Genomic DNA, 26,251 nt, shown 5'->3' with positions numbered 1-26,251 from the left:
AAGTTGGTTACTGTAAAGTAAGTGTACGAAAGGGGAGAGAGGAAAGTGAAAGATGGATAAAACTAAAAGTATTCTTTCTCCTATCCCCAAATCTGTTCCTTGGTTGAACATATCACATTTATTTTCATGGAGAAACATTTATGGGGTATTTTAAACCATGTCATGACTATTTTCCAGTACCTCTGTGAGTGTCAGTTTGATGACAATCTCAAATTCAAGAATATTATCAATGAGGAGGATGCCGATACCATGCGTCTCCAGCCAATTGGCCGTGACAAAGATGGCCTCATGTACTGGTACCAATTGGATCAAGATCACAATGTCAGAATGTATATAGAAGAACAAGATGACCAAGATGGCTCTTCATGGAAGTGCATCGTCAGGTATCTTTTATTGGAATTTTTTTCATGTTTATTTGCATGTTTCTTACTTTGATCTCTTCTCTATTGGAATATAATCTCTAAAGCTGGGTGATCCTTTTCTTTTTATGGGATTGGGAATTTCCAGGACCTAGCCTAGTGCCCAGCATAATACCCAAAGCAGGTGCTCAATTATTTGTCAAATAAATATATTTAGCAGTGTGGTCCATATCAGGACAAATACCTTGTACTTTGGAAAGCTGGAATCTGAAAAATAATGATGCATAGGTAATATGCACACAGAAACTCATCGTTGGAAAGAAATGTAAGAAAAACATTATATATATATTTTTTGGCTGTGGTGCACAGCTTCGGGATCTTAGTTCCCAGACCAGGGATCAAGCCCATGCCCTCGGCAATGAAAGCCCAGCGTCCTAACCATTGGACGGCCAGGAAATTCCCAGAAAAACATTATTTGATTTTTGTTTAGCTATATAGTTTTCTATTAGGCATTATTTGTTTATTACTCATTAATGTGGCTAATTCATCTGACACTTAACTATATTTTCAGTTTTTCCTGTTCATACATTTCTTTACTGAAGTCTGAAGAAATCTGAGGAACATTCTACTTTTTTTGTCCTGATCTTTTTTTTTCTATTCTTAATTTCTTTCGTTTATTTATTTATTTTACTTATTTATTTTTGGCTGTGTTGGGTCTTAATTGCTGCACGCAGGCTTTCTCTAGTTGTGGCTAGCAGGGGCTACTCTTTGTTGTAGTATATGGGCTTCCCATTGCGGTGGCTTCTCTTGCTGCAGAGCACAGGCTCTGGGCGCGCAGGCTTCTGTAGTTGTGGCTCACGGGCTCTAGAGCACAGGCTCAGTAGTTGTGGCGCAAAGCCTTAGTTGCTCTGTGGCATGTGGGATCTTCCCAGACCAGGGATCAAACCCATGTCCCCTGCATTGGCAGGTGGATTCTTAACCACTGTGCCACCAGGGAAGTCCCTCTATTCTTAATTAATTTTTTTTCTTTTACATCTTTGTTGGAGTATAATTGCTTTACAATGTTGTGTTAGTTTCTGCTGTATAACAAAGTGAATCAGCTATATGTACACATATATCTCCATATCCCCTCCCTCTTGCATCTCCCTCCCATCCTCCCAATCCCACCCTTCTAGGTAGTCACAAAGCACCGACCTGATCTCCCTGTGCTATACCGCTGCTTCCCACTAGCTATCTGTTTTACATTTGGTAGTATATATATGTCAGTGCTACTCTGTCACCTCGTCCCAGCTTCCCCTCCCTGCCCCATGTCCTGAAGTCCATTCTCTATGTCTGCGTCTTTATTCCTGTCCTGCCCCTAGGTTCTTCAGAAACCTTTTTTTTTAAGATTCCATATATATGTGTTAGCATACAGTATTTGTTTTCCTCTTTCTGACTTACTTCACTCTGTATGACAGGTTCTAGGTCCATCCACCTCACTAAGAATAACTCAGTTTCGTGTCTTCTTATGGCTGAGTAATATTCCAACGTATATATATGCCACATCTTCTTTATCCATTCATCTGTTGATGGACACTTAGGTTGCTTCCATGTCCTGTTATTGTAAATAGTGCTGAAATGAACATTGTGGTACATGACTCTTTTTGAATTATGGTTTTCTCAGGGTATATGCCCAGTAGGGGGATTGCTGGGTCATATGGTAGTTCTATTTTTAGTTTTTTAAGGAATCTCCATACAGTTCTCCATAGTGGCTGTATCAATTTACATTCCCACCAACAGCACAGGAGGGTTCTCTTTTCTCCACACCCTCTCCAGCATTTATTGTTTGTACATTTTTTCATGATGGCCATTCTGACCAGTGTGAGGTGATACCTCATTGTGGTTTTGATTTCTATTTCTTTAATGATTCCTGATGTTGAGCATACTTTCATTTGTTTGTGGGCAGTCTATATATCTTCTTTGGAGAAATGTCTATTTCGGTCTTCTGCCCGTTTTTGGATTGGGTTGTTTGATTGATTGATTGATTGATTGATTGATTGATTGATTGATTTATGGGTATGCGGGCCTCTCACTGTTGTGACCTCTCCCGTTGTGGAGTGCAGGCTCAGCGGCCATGGCTCACGGGCCCAGCGGCTCCGCAGCATGTGGGATCTTCCCTGACCGGGGCACGAACCCATGTCCCCTGCATCGGCAGGCGGACTCTCAACCACTGCGCCACCAGGGAAACCCAGGTTGTTTGATTTTGATATTGAGCTGCATGCGCTGCTTGTGTATTTTGGAGATTAATCCTTTATCACTTGCTTCGTTTGCAAATATTTTCTCCCATTCTGAGGACTGTCTTTTCGTCTTGTTTATGGTTTCCTTTGCTGTGCAAAAACTTTTAAGTTTCATTAGGTCCCATTTGTTTATTTTTGTTTTTATTTCCGATACTTTAGGACGTGGGTCAAAAAGGATCTTGCTGTGATTTATGTCATAGAGTGGTCTGCCTATGTTTTCATCTAAGAGTTTTATACTATCTGGCCTTACATTTAAGTCTTTAATCCATTTTGAGTTTATTTTTGTGTATGGTGTTAGGAAGAGTTCTAATTTCATTCTCTTACATGTAGCTGTCCAGTTTTCCCAGCACCACTTATTGAAGAGGCTGTCTCTTCTCCATTGGATATTCTTGCCTCCTTTGTCAAAGATAAGGTGACCATATATGTGTGGGTTTATCTCTGGGCTTTCTATCCTGTTCCATTGATCTATATTTCTGTTTTTGTGCCAGTGCCATACGGTCTTGATTACTGTAGCTTTGTAGTATAGTCTGAAGTCAGGGTGTCTGATTCCTCCAGCTCCAGTTTTCTTTCTCAAGATTGCTTTGGCTATTCAGGGTCTTTTGTGTCTCCATACAAATTTTAAGATTTTTTGTTGTACTTCTGTGAAAAATGCCATTGGTAATTTGATAGGGATTGCATTGATTCTGTACATTGCTTTGGGTAGTATAGTCATTTTCACAGTGTTGATTCTTCCAATCCAAGAACATGGTATATCTCTCCGTCTGTTTGTATTGTCTTCAGTTTCTTTCATCAGTGCCTTAAAGTTTTCTGCATACAGGTCTTTTGTCTTCTTGGGTAGATTTATTCCTAGGTATTTTATTCTTTTTGTTGCAGTGGTAAATGGGAGCGTTGCCTTAATTTCTCTTTCAGATTTTTCATTGTTAGTGTATAGGAATGCAAGAGATTTCTGTGCATTAGTTTTGTACCCTGCTACTTTACCAAATTCATTGATTAGCTCTAGTAGTTTTCTGGTAGAGTCTTTAAGATTCTCTTTGTTTAATATCATGTCATCTGCAAACAGTGACAGCTTTACTTCTTCTTTTCTGATTTGGATTCCTTTTATTTCTTTTTCTTCTCTGATTGCCGTTGCTAAAACTTCCAAAACTATGTTGAATAATAGTGGTGAGAGTGGACAACCTTGTCTTGTTTCTGATCTTAGAGGAAATGGTTTCAGTTTTTCACCATCGAGTACGATGTTGGGTGTGGGTTTGTCATATATGGTCTTTATTATGTTGAGGTAGGTTCCCTCTATGCCTGCTTTCTGGAGAGTTTTTATCATAAATTGGTGTTGAATTTTGTCAAAAGCTTTTTCTGCATCTATTGAGATTATTATATGGTTTTCCTCCTTCAGTTTGTTAATAAGGTGTATCCCATTGATTGATTTGCATATACTGAAGAATCCTTGCATTCCTGGGATAAACCCCACTAGATCTTCATGTACCATCCTTTTAATGTGCTGTTGGATTCTGTTTGCTAATATTTTGTTGAGGATTTCTGCGTCTGTGTTCATCAGTGATATTGGCCTGTAGTTTCCTTTTCGTGTGACGTCTTTGTCTGGTTTTGGTATCAGGGTGATGGTGGCCTTGTAGAATGAGTTTGGGAGTGTTCCTCTCTCTGCTGTATTTTGGATGTATTTGAGAAGGATAGGTATTAGCTCTTCTCTAAATGTTTGATAGAATTCGCCTGTGAAGCCATCTGGTTCTGGGCTTTTGTTTGTTGGAAGATTTTTAGTCACAGTTTCAACTTCAGTGCTTGTGATTGGTCTGTTCATATTTTCTATTTCTTCCTGGTTCATTCTTGGTAGGTTGTACTTTTGTAAGCATTTGTCCATTTTTTTGAGGTTGTCCATTTTATTGGCATTGTGTTGCTTGTAGTAGTCTCTCATGATGCTTTGTATTTCTGCAGTGTCAGTTGTTACTTCTCCATTTTCATTTCTAATTCTGTTGATTTGAGTCTTCTCCCTTTTTGTCTTGATGAGTCTGGCTAATGGTTTATCAATTTTGTTTATCTTCTCAAAGAAGTAGCTTTTAGTTTTATTGATCTTTGCTATTGTTTTCTTCATTTCTTTTTTATTTATTTCTGATCTGATCTTTATGATTTCTTCTGCTAACTTTGGGAGTTTTTTGTTCTTCTTTCTCTAATTGCTTTAGGTGTAAGTTTAGGTTGTTTATTTGAGATGTTTCTTGTTTCTTGAGGTAGCATTGTATTGCTATAAACTTCCCTCTTAGAACTACTTTTGCCGCATCCCATAGGTTTTGGGTTGTCGTATTTTCACTGTCATTTATTTCTACGTAGTTTTTGATTTCCTCTTGTATTTCTTCTGTGATCTCTTGGTTATTTCGTAGTGTATTCTTTAGCCTCCATGTGTTTGTATTTTTTACAGTTTTTTTTTTCTGTATTTGATATTTAGTCTCATAGCATATTTGTTGAAAAAGATGCTTGGTATGATTTCAATTTTCTTAAATTTACTGAGGCTTAATTTGTGACCCAAGATATGATCCATCTTGGAGAATGATCCATGTGCACTTGAGAAGGTAGTGTATTCTGTTGTATTTGGATGGAATGTCCTATAAATATCAGTTAAGTCCATCTTTAACTGATAAAGATGGACTTAACTGATATTAAAGCTTGTGTTTCCTTATTTATTTTCATTTTGGATGATCTGTCCATTGGTGAAAGTGGGGTGTTAAAGTCCCCTACTATGATTGTGTTACTGTCGATTTCCCCTTTTATGGCAGTTAGCATTTGCCTTATGTATTGAGGTGCTCCTATGTTGGGTGCATAAATATTTACAGTTGTTTTATCTTCTTGGATTGATCCCTTGATCATTATGTAGTGTCCTTCTTTGTCTCTTCTAATAGTCTTTATTTTAAAGTCTATTTTGTCTGATATGAGAATAGCTACTCCACCTTTCTTTTGATTTCTGTTTGCATGGAATATCTTTTTCTATCCCCTCACTTTCAGTCTGTATGTGTCCCTAGGTCTGAAATGGGTCTCTTGTAGATAGCATATATACGGGTCTTGTTTTTGTATCCATCCAGCCATTGTATGTCTTTTGGTTGGAGCATTTAATCCATTTACATTTAAGGTAATTATTGATATGTATGTTTCTATTACCATTTTAATTGTTTTGGGTTTGTTTTTGTAGGTCTTTTCCTTCTCTTGTGTTTCCTGTCTAGAAAAGTTCCTTTAGCATTTGTTGTAAAGTTTTGTGGTGCTGAATTCTCTTAAGTTTTGCTTGTCTTTAAAGGTTTTAATTTCTCTGTTGAATCGGAATGAGATCCTTGCTGTGTAGACTAATCTTGGTTGTAGGTTTTTCCCTTTCATCACTTTAAATATATCCTGCCACTCCCTTCTGGCTTGCAGAGTTTCTGCTGAAAGATCAGCTGTTAACCTTATGGGAGTTCCCTTGTAGGTTTTTGTTGCTTTTCCCTTGCTACTTTAAATATTTTTTCTTTTTTTTAATTTTTGATAGTTTGATTAATGTGTTTCTTGGCATGTTTATCCTAGGGTTTATCCTGAATGGGACTCTGCACTTCCTGGACCTTCCTGGACTTGATTGACTAGTTTTTGACTATAATCTCTTCAAATATTTTCTCTTACCCTTTCTTTTTCTCTTCTTCTTCTGGGACCCCTATCATTTGAATGTAAGTACATTTAATATTGTCCCAGAAGTCTCTGAGACTGTCCTCAATTCTTTTCATTCTTTTTTCTTTATTCTGCTCTGCGGTAGTTATTTCCACTATTCTGTCTTCCAGGTCATTTATCTGTTCTTCTGCTTCAGTTATTCTGCTATTGATTTCTTTAGAGTATTTATAATTTCATTTATTGTGTTGTTTATCACTGTTTGTTTTCTCTTTAGTTCTTCTAGATCCTTGTTAAATGTTTCTTGCATTTTCTCCATTCTCTTCCTGAGATTTTGGATCATCTTTACTCTCATTACTCTGAATCCTTTTTCAGATAGACTGCCTATTTTCTCTTCATTTCTTTGGTCTGGTGGGTTTTTACCTTGCTCCTTCATCTGCTGCATATGTTTTCTCTGCCCTCTCATTTTTTTTAAACTTACTGTGTTTGGGGTCTACTTATCACAGGCTGCAGGTTCATAGTTCCTCTTATTTCTGGTGTCTGCCCCCAGTGGGTTAGATTGGTTCAGTGGCTTGTGTAGGCTTTCTTGCACAGGGACTGGTGCCTGTGTTCTGGTAGATGAGGCTGGATCTTGTTCCTCTGGTGGGAAGAGCCTTATCTGCTGGTGTATTTTGGGGTGTCTGTGAACTTAGCATGACTTTAGGCAGCCTCTCTGTTAATGTGTGGGGTTGTATTCCTGTCTTGTTAGTTGTTCAGCATGGGGCATCCAGCACTGGAGCCTGCTGGCCGTTGGGTGGAGCTCAGTCTTAGTGCTGAGATGGAGATCTCTGGGAGAGCTCTCACTGATTAATATTACATGGGGCCAGGAGGTCTCTGGTGGTCCAACATCTTGGACCCTTTCCCCTAATCTTTTTCGAAAAACCTTGATTTCTTATATTTGTATTGACAAATATATTTGAACGGAAACATTTAATGTAAAACCTTAAAATAAAACTTTCTTTTAAATTGATAAGTGACTGGGACTGTTATTCAGAATCTTTGTGTGTCCAATTTTCTGTTTTTGGTAATTAATTATTTAGAATTTATTCTTTTAATTCTCACAATTTATATTAAGTTTGAAAATATCAGGATTTATAACTACAGTAGGGATAAGTAATAGATATACATCCACTGGCTTATGAAAAAGTCCTTTAACTGTAACTCGTCTTTGTTTTTGCTCAGATTTAGCAATTTTTTGTCAGTGGTCATTTATTAATGTTTCGAAGAGATAATTCGTAGAAATTCATAATAATTGTTTGGGTCAGGGAGGCTCAACTTTCATGCCCTAAGGATAAACATTAAATGAGCTGTTGGGGGATTGTTTTATAAGCATCCTTTCCTCATATTATAATATGGTTTTCCATGTAGTTAATTTACTAAATTAAGATCAACAAAATGTTCCTGAAATAAAATATACTCACCATCTTTCCCTATGAAAACATACATTAAATGAGGTTCTGTTCGTTATGTTTTACCACCACTGCTAATTCCTATATCAAACTTGCATAGTTGTTAAAGACATATTGTCTTCTGCTTTGTAGATGAAGAACATATGGCAGAGAAAAATTATGTTTATTATTAATCAGTCATACACGCTTAAAACAACTTCTAGTTTACACTGTTTTAAGTAGATTATACCCCAGTGCATGATGTGAGAGAAAGAGCATTGATTTTATAGTTAATAACTGTTTGAATCTGGGTTCCTTTGCTTATCATCTGTAGGCAGCTTACTTAATTTCTCTGACACTCTTTCCTAAAATGAAGATGATAATACTTCCCTGTTAAATTGTTCTGAGAACTATAAGAGAAATCATACTAGGGCCATAGTACATGCTTGATATAAATTTGTTCCTTTTCTCCCAGTTAAACTATTGTCTTTTCTTACAACTTCTATCTCCAAAGATTGAAACTTAGTTTCTTTATAAAAGAAATATTTATCAGCAGGAAGAAAAAACGGCAAATTTGCCAGGCAACTTTTTCCAAATATGCAGTAATATTTGGGATCATTAATAAAACATTGGGATTTTGACTCTGATTTCAGGTAATTAAAGCCGAATTCTAAACACCTGATTGTCACACTAATGTTCCTTTATTTCATTAAACTAATAGATTTCTATCACATGCCTACTTGTGTAACTGGCTCTGTGTTGAGCAATGGGGAATATGGTAGTGAATAGTACAGCTCTGACATCTCTAGATGAGCTTCATGCACCTTTGGAATCCTTTATATTTTAAGTAGTAGCTCTTAGTTGTAATTAATGTGTGTATTTTCCGGGGAAGTACCATTGTTCCGATAGATTCTTAATGTGTCCTGTGACACGACGGTATTTCAGTTAGCTTTAACTTGACATACTAGTACTATTTTGGACAAATGTAGTGAACCGTTTTATCCATATAGGTCTCATTTTTGTGAAGGCTTTGTGAAGAGAGGGCTTCCCTGGTGGCGCAGTGGTTGGGAGTCCGCCTGCCGATGCAGGGGACGTGGGTTCGTGCCCCGGTCCGGGAGGATCCCGCGTGCCGTGGAGCGGCTGGGCCCGTGGGCCAGGGCCTCTGGGCCTGCGCGTCCGGGGCCTGTGCTCCGCAACGGGAGAGGCCGCGGCAGTGGGGGGCCCGCGTACCGCAAAAAAAAAAAGAAATGAAAAAGAGGACATCACTGTATATCCCATGGACATTAAAAGGGTAATAAAGGAATGCTGATGCTGTGAATAACTGGATTCCCACAGATTTGATAACCTAGATGAAATGGACCAATTAATTGAAAAGGACAATGTGCTAAATCTCACAACAGAAGAATAGGTAATATGCACAAGTCTCTATTAAAGAAATTGGATCAGTAATTAACCTTCTAAAATGGAACACCAGGCTCAGATGGGTTCAGTAGTGAATTCTACCAAACATTTATGGAAGAAATTATACCGATTTTCTTCTGTCTTTTTCAGAAGATAGAAGGAGAGAGAATAATTCCTAACTAATTATGTGGGTCCAGCATTACCTTAATATGCAAACCAGACAAAGATATTATCAAGAAAGAAAATTATAGACTAGTATCTCTCATGAACATAAAGACAAAAATTTTCAAAAAATATTAGCAAATTAAAACCAACAATGCATAAAAAGTATAATACACCATGACCAAGTGGGATTTATCCCGGGTATACAAGGCTGGTTCAATATTTGAAAACCAGTTTTCACACATCACCAGGTTAAAGAAGAAAATATCACATGATCATGTCAATACATACATAAAAATCATTTGATAAAATTCAACACCCTTTCATGATTAAAACTCTCAGTAAAGTAGGAAGAGATGGAAACTTCCTTGATTAAAAAATATATATATTGGGAATTCCCTGGCGTTCCAGTGGTTAGGACTCTGCAGTTCCACTGCTGGGGCCCCGGGTTCCATCTCTGGATGGGGAACTAAGATCCCGTGAGCCATGTGACGCAGCCAAAAAAACCCCAAAAAACAAACAAACTGATTTTCTATGGAGGCAGAGAATAAATCCTAATCAGAATCGGAGGATTTCCAGTACTTGGCTTTCAACAAAAGTTAAGGGGCATCTAATAGTTTTGTTAGCTGAATATTTAATTTAAAATTATTTTTTAAAAAAGCTACAAAATCCTACACGTAACATCTATTTAATGAGGAGAAACTTGAAGTTTTTCCCACTAAGATCAGGAACAAGGCAAGCGTATCTGCTCTCTTCATTCCTTTGCAACATCATACTGGAAGTTCTAATTAATGCAGTAAGATAAGAAAAGGAAATAAGAGATACACAGATTGAGAAGGGAGAAATAAAACTGTCGTTTTTTGCCAATGACATCATTTTCTATGTAGAAAATCGGAAAGAATCAACCAAAAAATCTCCTGGAACTAATTCGTGATTATAGCAGTGTTGCAGGATAAAATGTTAATACACAAATGTCAATCACTTTCTTATATACCATCAGTGAATGTGTAGAATCTGAATTTAAAAACATAGTGCCTTTACATTAGCTCTCCTAAAACTGAAATACCTAGGTATAAATCTAACGAAATAAGAAAAAGTGTATACGAGGAAAACAAAATTCTAATCAAAGAAATCAAAGAAGAATCAATAAATGGAGAGCTATTCCATGTTCAGGGACAAGACCACTTAATATTGTCAAGATGTTACTTCTTCCCAACTTAATCTGTAGATTTCACCGCAATCCCAATCAAAATCCCAGCAACTTATTTGTGGATATCAACAAACTGACTCTAAAACTTACAGACAAAAGACCTAGAATACACAGTGTTGTAGAAGAACAAAGTTGAAGTACTGACAGTACCTGAGTCCATGACTTACTATAAAACTATCATAATGAAGAGAGTGTGGTATTGGCAAGAGAACAGACAAGTAGATCAGTGGGACAGAATAAAGAGCACTGAAATAGACACACATAAATATAGTTAACTTACATTTGACAAAGGAGCAAAGGCAATACAGTGGAGAAAAGATAGTCTTTACAAATGGTGCTGGCACAACTGGACATTCACATGCAAAAAATGGAATCTAGACACAGAGCTTTACAACGTTTACAAAAATTAACTCAAAATGAATCACAGACCAACATGTAAAATGCAAAACTATAAAACTCCAAGAAGGTAACATAGAAGAAAATCTAGATTACCTCAGGTTTGATGATAACTTTTTTTTTTTTTTTTAAATTGACTTGTACACTTTATTTATTTATTTTTTGCGGTATGCGGGCCTCTCACTGCTGTGGCCTCTCCCATTGCGGAGCACAGGCTCCGGACGCGCAGGCTCAGCGGCCACGGCTCACGGGCCCAGCCGCTCCGCGGCATGTGGGATCTTCCCGGACCGGGGCACGAACCCGTGTCCCCTGCATCGGCAGGCGGACTCTCTACCACTGCGCCACCAGGGAAGCCCTGATGATAACTTTTTTGATGCAATACCAAAGGTGCAATCCATGAAAGAAAGAATTGATATTCTGGACTTTATTAAAATTAAAAAATTTCTGCTCTGTGAAAGACAGTGTCAACATAATGCAAATATAAGCCACAGAATGGCAGAAAATAATTTACAAAAGACATATCTGATAGAGGACTGTTATTCAAAATATACAAAAAACTCTTCAAGTCCAACAGTAAGAAAACAAACAACCTGATTTATAATGGGCCAAAGACCTTATCAGACAGATGGCAAATCATCACAGGAAAAGATGCACCATGTCCTATTTCATCAGGGAAATGTAAATTAAGACAACAGTGAGGTATTACCAGACACTTATTACAGTGGCCAGAATCAAGAACACTGATAACACCAAATGCTGGTGAGAATATGGAGCAATAGGAACTTTGATTCATCGCTGATGGGAATGCAAAATGGCACAGCCACTTTGGAAGACAGTTTGCTGGCTTCTTACAAAATTAAACATTACCATATGATCCAGCAATCATCTTCCTCGGTATTTGCCCAAAGAAGTTGAAGACTTAACGTCTATACAAAAACCTGCACATGAACGTTTGTAGCAGCTTTACTCGTATCTTGGCAAAACTTGAGAGCAACTAAGAATATCCTTCAGTAGGTAAATGGATAAACTGAGGTGTATCCAGACGATGGTATATTGTCTAAAACAAAACAAATGAGCTGTCAAGCCATGAACAGACGCGGAGGTTAAATCATATTAATAAAAGAAAGAAGGCAGTCTGAAATTAACTGTATGATTTCAACTATATGATGTCCTGGAAGACATAAAACTATGGAGAAAGTAAAAAGAACAGTGGTTGTCAGGGTTTAGAGAGGAATGAGGGATGAATCGGTGAAGCACAGAGAATTTTCAGAGCAGTAAAACTACTCTGTCTGATACTATTGTAATGATGGATGAGTGTTGGTATATATATGTCCAGACCCGTAGAATGTACCACACTAAGGGTAACCGTAACGTGAACTATGGACTCTGGGTGGTAGTTGTGTGTCAGGATAGATTCATCTCATAATCTTAAGAATGGAGGAAGCTGTGCATTGGCATGGAATACATGTGAAATCTCTGTACCTTCTCAATTTTGCTTAGACCCTAAAACTGCTCTTAAAAAATTAAGTTCTTGGGCTTCCCTGGTGGCACAGTGGTTGAGAGTCCGCCTGCTGATGCAGGGGACACGGGTTCGTGCCCTGGTCCGGGAAGATCCCACATGCCGCGGAGCGGCTGGGCCTGTGAGCCATGGCTGCTGAGACTGCGTGTCCGGAGCCTGTGCTCCGCAACGGGAGAGGCCACAACAGTGAGAGGCCCGCGTACTGCAAAAAAAAAAAAAAAATTAAGTTCCTAAGTTTTTTTTAAATTTAATGCTATAACATCATAGTTTTAAAACTTCTGCGATTTCCATTCCTGTGTGTGTAAAATTTATAATATAAATATATATGAGATGGATAGATAGGAAGTGGTTAACTGAAATATAATTGTATTTTAAGTTTGAACAATTAGATTTAGTAAGTTACTTACAAAATAGTAAAAATCATTAAGTTTCATTGAACCAACATTGCCGACATTGGCAATGAAATTGCCAACATTTGAACATTTTAACCTATCAAACCAGCAGTTATGTATGGCATAACTAAGTATTATGTTTCAAAAACAAAAATGTAAAAAACAAACAAAAATGTTTGAGCTCTAGCCAGTGTCCCACTCATTTCAACTAATGTTCAAAACATAATTGCCATGAAAAAATAGTATTTGTTATAGTTATTTCATCACTACTTTAGTCCTCAATGAAAGAGGATAAAGTACAGAAAAATATTTTCTATGTCTGACGAAATAACATGCTATAAGTGATATTATGCTAGGGGATATGTCAGGCAATTTTCTTTAGGAATGTAAAAGATGAGCAAAATATATGAATACCATGAAGTGGTAGTTATTGGTTATTAATGATCAGAGAATTTTAGCACATCTTAGACCAGACTTCGTTAGGCGATTCTTCAAAATCAGAAAGCGACTGCTGAAAGTGCTTTTATACTAGGTCTGCTAAGAAAGATAAAGTTTTATGCAGACTGTTGAACAGTTTCTTTGTAAAGAATATATACATATGGCCCATATTCACATGAAAAAGTGTTTGATATCATTATTCATCAGAGAATTCCCAATTTAAACCATAATGAGATACTACTTTACGTCCACTGGAATGACTAAACTGAAAATAACTTACAGTACCAAATGTTAGCAAGTATGTGGACCAACTGGAGCTCTTAAACACCTTGCTGGTGGGAATGTAAAATGGTATAACCACTTACACTTCGGCCATTTGTTCGAATGTTAAACAAACTGTTACCCTATAACCCAGTGATTTCACTCTTAGGTATTTATCTTAGAGAAATGAAACCAAATGTTTACAAAAAACCTTGTATAATAATGTTCATAGCATCTTTGTTCATAATGGTCCCCATATATGGATTATTACTAGGCAATATAAAGAAATGACCTATAATGCATGCAACTCTGTGGATTTGTCTCAAAGGCATTATCATGTGTGAGAAGCCAAAAAGTACATACTGTTTTATTCCATTTAAGTTCTGGAATTAACTAAACTGATCTGTGGTTACAGTGTTCAAAACTGTAATTCATTTTTGCTTTTGGTGGAGGAGAGGGATTGAGTAGGAGGACAGGGCAGGGGGGAATTTTCTGGGGTGATGTGTAATATTCCTTATCTTGATAGATGTGTGGATTACACAGATGTATGCATGTGTCGAAACTGATTAACTGAACACCTAAGGTCTGTTCATTTCAATGGATGTCAATTATACCTCAATAAAAATATTTTAAGTATTGATAGTGGTTTGACAATCATTTTCAAAGAGCTGATTTCTAAATAGTATACCGAGTTTTCATGAACCCATAATTAGAAAATCTGTCAAGACATGCTGCTAATATAGCACAGTGATTGAAAACATGGTCTCTGAAGTCAGACTGTCTATAATTCAGTTCTGCCTTTAATATGTACTAACTGTGACCATAAGCAAATTACTGTACCTTTCTGCATGTTCTCACTTTCCTAGTCTTATAAAATGGGGGTAATAATAGTACCTATTTAATCAGATTATATTGGAATTATATGAATTAATTCATGTAATGCTTCTGGAGTAATTCCTGGAGCATAGTGATCACTCACTAATGTTAACTTCTTTGATATCACTCATTAATACCTTCCTTCAGCTTCTTGGCCCCCTTAAGGAATACTGTCGTACTCAGTTATCCTCCTTTTTGTCTACTCAGTAATTTGGACTTGCATGAAAAAGATGGAAAATTATTGGTAAACCTTGGAATCATATATTACAGGTGTTTGCTAAAGACTTGCTATATAACTAACTGTCCTGTGCTCAGGAGGTACAAAGACATGATGCCATTCCTAAGCTCTCCATATTGTGGGAGAAAGATACAGGGAAATAGTAAATGGTAATATAGTGTCATAAATGTGATCTGTGATGGAGATCACTCCAGTGTGCTGTGGAGGAACCAGATACCTAACCCATACTTGGCAGAAGATGATACCTATGCTTGGCTGTGTTTTTGTTTTGTCTTTTTTTTTTGCGGTACGCGGCCTCTTACTGTTGTGGCCTGTCCCGTTGCGGAGCACAGGCTCCGGACGCGCAGGCTCAGCGGACATGGCTCACGGGCCCAGCCGCTCTGCAGCATGTGGGATCCTCCCGGACCGGGGCATGAACCCGCGTCCCCTGCATCGGCAGGCGGACTCTCAACCACTGCGCCACCAGGGAAGCCCCCTTTTTTTTTTTTTTTTTTTAATTGAATTGGGCTGTCAGGTCAATTGCTTCTGAACGGTTTATCCCTACCACTCTTTCTAACTCTGAACATCCCTTAGACTAAGAAAAATCATATTCCACATTATATGATAGGAATATATAATTATATATTCCAATCATATATATATATATTATATATATTATACAATTAGGATGATATGTTCTACTTCACTCAAGTCTAGATTAACTTTAGGTACAGATAGTTAAGAATCCATTAAGTCAACATCAGTCAATCTGCCCATAACTTGAGCTTCCAGCCTTTCCACTTCAGTATGTTTCTCCCATCACAGTTAAGAGCATCCATGTTTACTTGGATTCAAAACTTGGGAGGCACATCATTAACTTTTCTTTTTCTCTCACTTCCCATCCATTCTTGCAGCAAATCCAGTCAGCTCTCTATGCAAAATGGATCCAGTGTTTAAATGTTCCTCATTCCTTTCATAACTACATTCTTGTCCAAGTCACCATCACTTTTAACAAATACAATTTAGTGATTTTTAGTATATTCTCAAAGTTGAGAAGCTATCACCACTATCTAACTCCAGGGCATTTTCCTCACCCCACAAAGAAACCCCATACCCTGTGCATTAGCGTTTACTCACCATTTTCCCTTTCCCCAGCCCATGGCAGCTGCCAGTCTACTTTCTGTTTCCCTAAGTTGCCTTTCTAGACACTGTATATACATAGAATCATACAATATGTGGCCTTCGTGTCTGGCTTCTTTCAGATAGCATAATATTTTCAAGGTTCATCTATGTAGTAAGAATCGGTACTCCATTCCTTTTTATGGCTAAATAATATTCCCCCTTGTATGGATATACCACGTTTCTCCATTCTGTGTTTGTCTTTGATATAATGATTGGAGTTAGTCTGAAATGCACTTTGGGCTGAAGAGAACAGAAATGTAAACACCTGAGATCATAAGAGAACATGGCATTTTGGAGGAATATATCTGATTTAATATGCTTCAGTGAAGAAATGTTTTAAAGAAAAGAAAACAATGGAGAGAGGGAGGGCAAAACAACTGAACTGTTGTTAGAATCCACAGTCTATTTTAAAAGGTCCTGTAGGGACCTCCCTGGTGGCACAGTGGTTAAGACTCCATGCTCCCAATGCAGGGGGCCCGGGTTCAATCCCTGGTCTGGGAATTAGATCCCAGATGCATGCCGCAAGAGTGCACATGCCACAACTAAGGAGCCTGACTGCCACAACTAAGACCCAACACAACCAAATAAATAAATATTTTTTTTTAACTCCACAAATTTATTTAAAAAAATAAAAGGTCCTGTAGAGGACCAGATGGCTTCACAGGAGAATTCTATAAACCCCCCTTTTTTTTTTTTGGTTTTAATTAATTTTTTTTATTGGAGTATAGTTGATTTACAGTGTTGTGTTAATTTCTGCTGTACAGCAAAGTGGGTCAGTTATGAATTTTACCAAACCTTTAGAGAAGTGTTAACACCTATCCTTCTGAAACTATTCCAAAACATTGCAGAGGAAGGAACACTTCCACACTCATTCTATGAGGCCAACATCACCCTGATATGAAAACCAGACAAAGATATCATAAAAAAAGAAAATTACAGGCCAATATCACTGATGAACAAAGATGCAAAAATCCTCAACCAAATACTAGCAAACCGAATCCAGTAATACATTAAAAGGGGATTTCTCTGGCCCAGTGGTTAAGACTCCACACTTACACTGCTGGGGGTGCAGGTTCGATCTCTGGTCAGGGAACTAATAAGATTTCATATGCCATGTGGCGCAGCCAAAAAAAAAAACTCAGAACATTAAAAGGATCATACACTGTGATCAAATGGGATTGATCTCAGGGATGCAAGGATTTCTCAATATCTGCAAATCAGCGTGATATACCACATTAACAAATTGAAGAATGAAAACCATATAATCATCTCAATAGATGCAGAAAGCTTTTGATAAAATTCAACGTCCACTTATGATAAAAACACTCCAGAAAGTGGGCATAGAAGGAACGTACCTCAACATCATAAAGGCTGTATGTGACAAACGCACAGCTAACATCATACTCTATGGTGAAAAGCTATAAGTATTTCCTCTAAGATCGGGAACAAGACAAAGATCCCCACTCTCACCACTTTTATTCAACATAGTTTTGGAAGTCCTAGCCACAGCAATCAGAGAAGAAAAAGAAATTAAAAAATACAAATTGGAAAGGAGGAAACTGCCTTAAACTGCCACTGTTTGCAGATGACATGGTGCTGTACATAGAAAATCCTAAAGACACTACCAGAAAACTACTGGAGTTCAGCAGTGAATTTGGAAAAGTTGCAGGAAACAAAATTAACATACATGAATCTGTTGTGGTTTACATATATTTATATACACAAACACACATACACATATACGCACAATGGAATACTACTCAGTCTTGAAAGAAATTTTGCCATTTGCAGTAACATGGATGAACTTGGAGGGCATTATGCTAAGTGAAATAAGTCAGACAGAAATACAAATACTTTATGATATCACTAACATGTGGAATCTAAAAAATACAGCAAACTAGTGAATAAAACAAAATATAGGCAGACTCACAGATATAGAGAACAAACTAGTGTTTACCAGTGGCGGGGGGGGTACAGACTGTTGGGTGTAAGATAGACTCAAGAATGTATTGTACAACATGGGGAGTATAGCCAATATTTTGTAATAACTGTAAATGGAAAGTAACCTTTAAAAATCGTACTAAAAATAAAAGGTCCTGTAAGAAATTTGGATATAATTTTAATATATGTATATTTATTAAAATACCCTCTAGTTCTAATTTAGGGTTTTTTAAAAATTACTTAGCATACTAAATCTAATTGTAAGATTGAAACAGGAGAAATACAGATGGGTAGTTTTCTGTTTTCATATAATGGCTATTTTAGGTTTGCATTTTAATACTGTAGTCAGGTTAAAAGCCTTTAGGGGAGTTCTTAATTAATTTTTCTGCTAAATTTTTTTGTTGCTTAGAGTAGTGGAAGTAATTGACATGGATTTTCTAGCAATATTGGCACTCTTGTAATGTTCAGCAGCTTTTAAAAATAGGTATAGTGAAATACTTCAATATTTTTTTCAGTTCCCAGCATGACCTCAAAAAATAACAAATGGGTTGAGGTCATGCAGTTCCCAGCATGACCTCAAAAAATAACAAATAGAATTCTCAGTGAAATGTCATAGTAATAACATTAAGTGGATAGAGGCTTAGGTTAGAATCAGGTTGGTCTACTGAAATTCAGAGATAGAAACTTAGCCAAAAATTAATTTATTTAACATATCTAGGTTTTAATTTTCCTTTTTTGTAAAGTGGATGTAGTACCAGACATGATCTTGAAAGTGCATCTAATCTGACCTTCTACTATTAGGTAATTAAAATCCTAAAACTATTCATTTTATTGTATATGCTAATGTGATAGTTATATATAAACATGTATTCATTTCCATGCACAATATTTTTAATATGTATAAACCTGTGTTCATTGTCATACACAATGACAAAATGGTTGTCATTTTAATTTCTGAAAGATGTCAATCACTGGCAATTTTATTACTTTCTTTGGAAGCCAATTTAATAATACTTGAGAGAATCTAGTCTTTTATAGATAAGGAAACTCAGGGCTAATGAAGATATATGACCTGTCCAGGGGTACATCGCCATTTAGTTTAGGAACAGGGATTCTATTCATTCATTAAACATTTTTTTAGAGCCTACTTCATAAGGCAGCTAGCACAGAGGTGGAAACAGAGGATAGAGGACATATGTGGCATGACAGATAAGAAAACAAGTAGTTTCATCTTAATACTAACTACATAGAATTAGAGGTGCATGCACGGTGCTTTGATGACACAGATGGGAAGATCATGGTGCTGTTTAATTAACTTAGTAGCAGATCTAGAACTAAGTTTCTCAACTCTTAGTCCAGGGTTTCCTTTTTGTTTTCACTGTTACACCCTGTTTATTTGAGCAGGAAAATATTTAAATTAGTTTTCTTGTTTGTAAGTGGCATTAAAATTGACCATACTACACCTGCGGATTTGGTAGAAAAAACAGATAATTTGTAGATTGGTATCTTATTTATTTGGGATTTTCTTGTAATTTTTATTCAAAATGAATTCCCTTCCTGTAGTTGTAAACTCTAATTGACAAAGCAGCATCCATAACTTAAAATTTTGGGTTGTTGAACTGTGTTAGTAGACTTCCTTAGCAGTTTCAAATATTATTCTCTCTGTAGGTGGAAAAGAGTTCTTATTCCCATATGAATCAAAAACTTGAATCATTTAGTTTAAAAAAAATTCTTCTTCAAGGAAGTTTTCCATTGATTTTGTACTCCCTAGACATTGCATAGTATTTAAAAAAAATTATCCAACTTAGCTTTTTGTTTAATTTTTGTTCCTATTGTTCTTTTTAACCAAAGAGATTTGCATTGCCATTCAAATCAATAGAATAGTCTTAAGACTATTCCCCTCTTTGGGGAAGAGTTTATTTTAATATGTATTCATTCCTAATACTTAATTTTAAAATTTAAGGTTAATTAGGGTTAGCTGTACTAGTGTGTTTTTTTGTGTGTTTTTTTTGTGTGTGTGTGTGGTATGCGGGCCTCTCACTGTTGTGGCCTCTCCCGTTGCGGAGCGCAGGCTCAGAGGCCATGGCTCACGGGCCCAGCCGCTCTGCGGCATGTGGGATCTTCCCGGACCGGGGCACAAACCCGTGTCCCCTGCATCGGCAGGTGGACTCTGAACCACTGTGCCACCAGGGAAGTCCTGTACTAGTGTTTTTTGATGTTCTTAATATGTTTTTCTTTTTTCAATTTTAATTTCTAATAGATATATTCTGAAATCTCTTTAGAACAAAAGAAAGATTTTTTAAATTTTATTGAAGTATAGTTGATTTGCAGTGTTGTGTTAATTTCTGCTGTACAGCAAGGTGACTCCGTTATACATATTCTTTTTCATATTCTTTTCCATTATGGTTTATCACAGGATATTAAATATAGTCCCGTGTGCTATACAATAGGACCTTGTTGTTTATCCATCTTATATATACTAGTTTGCATCTGCTAACCCCAGGCTCCCAATTCTCTGACCCTCCCCCCCAACCCCTGGCAACACAGGTCTTAGAAAACAAGAAAGATTTTTATGCTGTCTTTTTTTTTTTTCCACTTTTTTAGAAATCGAAACGAGTTGGCTGAGACTCTTGCGCTCCTGAAAGCACAAATTGATCCTGTACTATTGAAAAACTCTAGCCAACAGGACAACTCTTCCCGGGAAAGTCCCAGCTTAGAGGATGAGGAGACTAAAAAGGAGGAAGAAACACCTAAACAAGGTTTTTTTTGTGTGTTTTGTTTTGCTTTGTTTTGTAATTTCTTCTCTTTTCTACTCCTCTTCCCAGCTATATAAATTGAAATTCCCTCAATTTGAAAATTTTTAACCCTTCCTGTAAAAGGAGGTACATTTTCCTTTTATTTAATGAAAAAAAAAAAAAAGAAGCAGCGGCAAAAAACCATTGAGGACTTTGGTCTTTTATATTGAACATTTAAAAAATTTAAATAAAAAATGTTCATATCATCAAAACATAATATCTGTTACTAATTTAAGAGTACAAAATATTAGTGAACTTTTTAAAAATTATTGTGGTAAAATATACATAACAAAATTTTATCATTTTAACCATTTTTAAGTGTACAGTTCTATGGCATTAAGTTCATTTGTGTTGTGCAATTGTCACCACCATTCATCTCCAGACTTACCTTCCCCAACTGAAACTGTGTACTCATTAAACACTAATTCCCCTTTCCTCCTCCCCTCAGCCCCAGGCATCCATCATTCTACTTTCTTTCTCTATGAATTTGATTAACTCTAGGAACCTTATTTCAGAGAAATCATGGCAGTATTTGTCCGTTTGTGACTGTCTCATTTTCATTGAGCTTAATGTCTTCAGTGTTCATCCATATTGTCCAAGTATCAGAATTTTTCCTTTTTAAGGCTAATATTCCATTGTGTGTATCTACCACATTTTATGTATTCATCTGTCACTGGATGCTTGGGTTTCTTCTACCATTTTTCTATTGAGAATAGTGCTGCTATGAAAGTGGGTGTATAGATACCTGCTTTCACTTCTTTTGGGTATATACCTGAAGTAGAATTACTGGATCTGATGATAGTTCTGTTTTTAATTTTTTGAGGCTCTGCCATACCATTTTCTACAGCCACTGCACCATTTTACATTCCTACCAATAATGCATAAGGGTTCCAGTTTTTTCACAAGGTACATACACATCACTTGTCACTTCCTTTTCTTTTCTTTGTTTTAAAATAATAGCCATTCTAATGGATGTGAGGTGGTATCTGTGGTGGTTTTTTTGAGGTACACAGGCCTCTCACTGCTGTGGCCTCTCTTGTTGCGGAGCACAGGCTCCGGACATGCAGGGTCAGCGGCCATGGCTCACGGGCCCAGCCGCTCCGCGGCATGTGGGATCTTCCCGGACTGGGGCACAAACCCGTATCCCCTGCATCGGCAGGCGGACTCTCAACCACTGCATCACCAGGGAAGCCCTATCTGTGGTTTTGATTTGCCGTTTTATAATGACTATAATGATGTTGAACACCTTTTCATGTACTTAGTCATTTGTATGTCTTCTCTGGAAAAATATCTATTCAAGTTCTTTGCCAATTCTTCAGTTGTGTGTGTGTGTGTGGTGTGGATTGGTTTTCTTTGTTTTGTTTTGGGTTGCCCTTAGCAAATCCTTAAGTCTCCAAGAATTATAATTATTAAACTTGATTTCCTGATTGAGCTTCCTAATATGCTTAACTGACCAGATCAAATCGTAACCTCTTCAGAAGGACTGAACCAAGTCCTAACTTTTCTAGAAGCAGAGAAACCAACTGAAATTTTGTCTAACATCATTTTAGTTAATACTTTTTGTTGATAACATACCTTTTAAAGACAGGGGAGAGAATTTGCTCTCCTTATTATGCTTTCTTCCTCTACTGTTAGTTTTCCTTTACTGTTTTGATTAGAATCTGAAAGCAATATGTTTTTACCTTATTCGCTGCTTTGAGGGAATTAACCATAAAGTCATCCCCTAGCTGCAAGCATTGTATAAAAACAAGTAATTATGCCTTTTAATGTAGGCTATAATGTTCGTACATATTAAGCATTGCTTTTAGCAAAAATCCTGTTTACTGTCCTCCTTTGACCAGTGTTTATATGATTTCAAATATCTTTGGTGGTCTTACTCATAAGCCATATTTCTGATTTGAAAAATTCTTTTCTGTATCTTAAAATTCAGTTTGTAGCCTACATCAGTAAAAGTTAATTTTAAAGTACTCTAAACCCACTATTGAATTTTAAGATGTTTTTAAATTGAAGTATAATTGACATATAACATTATTATTCATTTCAGGGGTACAACATAATGATTTGACATTGTATGCCTTGTGAAATGATCACCACAATAAATTTAGTAATTATCTGTCTCCATACAAAGTTACAAAAAACTTTTTCTTGTGATGAGAACCATTAAGATTTACTTTCTTAGCAAATTTCAAGTTTACTATATAATGTTATTGAATTTTCCAGATTTTTTTAGTAGCATCCCTAAGGATTAGTTCTGAGTTTAGACTTAATATTCATTTGGTCATTCATTCCTGTGTTTGCTTCTTCTCCAATGTATTTAAATCAAGACCAAAGAGGTCAAGGCAATAGAAATTTAAGAGGCAATTATTCCTATTAAGTGAACTTAAATTTTACACTGATTTTGAAGGGGGGGGGGGTCATTGTATAGTTTAAATTAGAAAGAAAAACAAACTATTTCCTCAATAAAGTAAAGCTCTTTCTTGTATTTAATTCTAAAATTTCACTGTTGGGGGCCTTATGTTGGGGGGAATTTCAACAATAACAGCAACTAACATTTATTGGGCCTGTCCTGCTTTTTTGCAGCCTACCAAATGCTTCATGTGCATTTTTATTTAATCCTCTTAATAAAAGGATTAGCAGCTCTTTGAGGTACTACTATTATTATTTCAGTTTTACAGATGAAGGAATTTGGAAGGTTATAAGCTTGCCCAAGTCATATAGATAATAATGTGTCAGAGTCTAGATTTGAACTCTGATTCTTGTAAAGCCTATGCCCTTAACTAGAGTGATCTAGAACTGTACTTCTCAAATTTTAATATGCATGATGTTTACCTAGTGATTTACCTGATTCACCATTTTTTTTCTTTTTTTTTTTTTTGTGCTACGCGGGCCTCTCACTGCTGTGGCCTCTCCCGTTGCGGAGCACAGGCTCCGGACGCGCAGGCTCAGCGGCCATGGCTCACGGGCCCAGCCGCTCCGCGGCATGTGGGATCTTCCCGGACCAGGGCACGAACCCTCATCCCCTGCATCGGCAGGTGGGCTCTCAACCACTGCGCCACCAGAGAAGCCCCTGATTCACCATTTTTACAGAGGCCAAGTTGATGCTGCTGGTCAGAGGACCACAGTTTGAGTATCAAGGTTATAAATAGGCAGTCTTCTCCTAACCTTGAAAACAAATATGGTCATCCCTTGGTCTCTCTGGGGATTGCTCCCAGAACCTCTGCCGATACCAAAATCCAAGAAGGCTCAAGTCCCTTATATAAAATAGAATAGTATTTGCATACCACCTATGCACATCCTCCCGTGTACTTCATTTAAATCATCCATAGATTACTTATAATACCTAATACAATGTAAATGCTATGTGAATAGTTGCCTGTGTATGGCAAATTCAAATTTCGCTTTTTGGGACTTTCTGGATTTTTTTTTCTGAATATTTTCTATCTGAGGATGCAGAGGGCCAACTGGACAACAAAGGCTTTCATACAGCTGTTTCTGAAAATATTTCGCAGTGAATGCTGATGTTCTGACTCTCAGTACAATTAAAAGAAAGTCTGTAGGGCAGGACATCTCTTGGAAAAGCAAAGGAGGGGAGGAGCAAGACATTTAGTTCTCTGGTTTTTTTCTTTCTCTTAGATAGTGTCTCTTCTGTTTCTCTTATTCTAACAGCAAAATAATTCTTATTCATTCGACAGATACTTATTGTGCACCTACTATGTGCCAGACATGATTTTAGGCATGGGAATTTAGTAAACAAGGCAGACTAAAATCCTTGCTTTTGTGAAGCTTACGTTGTAGTGGGTAAAATAGCTGACACGTATATCATCACAATGTGCCAACACTGTTCTCAGTGCCTTTTTTTTTTTTTCTCAATCCAGATTTAGTTCGTCAGTAAGATGTTATTGATAACATGAGCTCTGTGGCCTAGTGATTGAGTTGACATCCAGTTTTTGGTTTATAAGAGGAGCAGAACTTAACCAACAGTCAAGTTCTCAGGAGAAGGAAAAAAGCTTTTCTTAGCCCATGGAACATAGATGGCCTAGTCATGGTGTGATGCTAAGAAGCTTTGGTGGGGGGAGGGATTAAAACTTTTAATATCATTCAGGGAAGGATCTTTACCTTATCAATTAATATTTCCCAAAGACTCCAATTTATTGGGTTGGTGATATAATGGAAACATTTTTGATATTGCAATTTATGAGTTGATTTATTCATTTTTTGTGAAATTGGTTCAATAGGAAATGTAGCAGTTAAGGGATAATCTGGTGCACTTTCCTATACTACATTTGGTATCTAGAAATGGATGTTATGGCCTGCATGCCAAAATAGGTTTTCTGAATTCAGTCTTTTTTTTTTTTTAATTTATTTATTTACTTTTGGCTGCATTGGGTCTTCCTTGTTGTGCGTGAGCTTGCTTTAGTTGTGGCAAGCTGGGGCTACTCTTTGTTGCAGTGCACGGGCTTCTCATTGTGGTGGCTTGTCTTGTTGTGGAGCACGGGCTCTAGGCGCGTGGCCTCAGTTGCTCCGCAGCATGTGGGATCTTCCCGGACCAGGGCTCGAACCTGTGTCCCCTGCATTGGCAGGCAGATCCTTAACCACTGCGCCACCAGGGAAGCCCTGAATTCAGTCTTAAGGAGAATAATTAATGTTGTTTACTTTGCCTTCCTGAAGTAATATTGACAGAGTGGAGAGAATAGCTACAGGATAAATTACTGTAAACCAAACTAGTAAACCAAAGTTTACTAGTACAGTACTGAAAACTTAATGATGACCTTCATTTACAAAAATTATGTGAATATCCTGCATGTAGATGCCCTATATATACAAAACCATTCTTTAAAATTCTATCAATTTGAAAATGCCTGATAGAATTTTATTTTTTTAATAAATTTGTTTATGATATTCACAATACTTTTTTTTTTCAAGATGTTGGGAGTAGGAGTTTATTAATTAATTTATTTATTTTTGCTGTGTTGGGTCTTTGTTTCTGTGCGAGGGCTTTCTCTAGTTGTGGCAAGCAGGGGCCACCCTTCATCACGGTGCGCAGGCCTCTCACTATCGCGGCCTCTCTTGTTGCGGAGCACAGGCTCTAGAGCTCCGGCTCAGTAGTTGTGGCTCACGGGCCCAGTTGCTCCGCGGCATGTGGGATCCTCCCAGACCAGGGCTCAAACCCGTGTTCCCTGCATTAGCAGGCAGATTCTCAACCACTGCGCCACCAGCGAAGCCCCGCCTGATAGAATTTTAAAGAATAGTTTTGTGTACAGGGCTTCTATGTTCAGGATATTCATACAATTTTTGTAATTGAATACCATCATTATTTAGTTTTTAGTATTATACTAGCTCTTCATTCTACTCTATGAAGGAAGGAAGGGAGAGAAGGGAAGAAGAAGAAAAGAAAAAGAAACGTTTCATGATTAGAGAAACTGTTGAAGTTTTCTTTTCTGATTGAGTTTGTTGTGCCTAGAATCAGAAGATGATAATTTAAGTTATCATTCATAATTTTTGGAAAATGTCAGTGGCATGGTTTTTGACTCTCTACAGATTCCCCTATAAAAGGAACATATTGATGGCAAAAATAAAAAACTATAAACAGTATGTGAAATTAAGATCTTAAAGGGACTCGGGTACTCTAGGCCTTATGACTTCTCAAACTTCTCCAACCAAAGCTCCCTTCCAGGACTAAACTCCACACAGAGCTTTGTGCAATCTGCTGGGAATAGGATCTAAATTAAGTACAATAAGGACAATGGAGACAAGCAAAAAAGAAGGTGCAAATAA

General features: G+C 37.1%; 1 protein-coding gene across 5 annotated transcripts in view; it reads left to right on the top strand.

The window, feature by feature from the left end:
* Window positions 1–26,251, top strand: part of RSF1 (remodeling and spacing factor 1) — a 171,814-nt gene that overhangs the window by 98,867 nt on the left and 46,696 nt on the right. For 3 of the 5 annotated variants that reach the window (XM_033405799.2, XM_004279831.3, XM_033405798.2), the window contains exons 4-5: window positions 178–383; window positions 20,286–20,440. In XM_033405799.2, coding sequence (XP_033261690.1) covers window positions 178–383; window positions 20,286–20,440 — 361 coding nt within the window. Of the gene's footprint in view, window positions 1–177; window positions 384–20,285; window positions 20,450–26,251 lie in introns of those variants that run through there. The other 2 variants (XM_049713608.1, XM_049713609.1) reach the window with 2 other exon arrangements.

This window comes from Orcinus orca, chromosome 8 (assembly GCF_937001465.1).
Source record: "Orcinus orca chromosome 8, mOrcOrc1.1, whole genome shotgun sequence".
Classification (NCBI taxonomy): domain Eukaryota; kingdom Metazoa; phylum Chordata; class Mammalia; order Artiodactyla; family Delphinidae; genus Orcinus; species Orcinus orca.
Note: the sequence above shows the minus strand (reverse complement) of the source record. Positions and strands in the feature narration are given on the sequence as shown.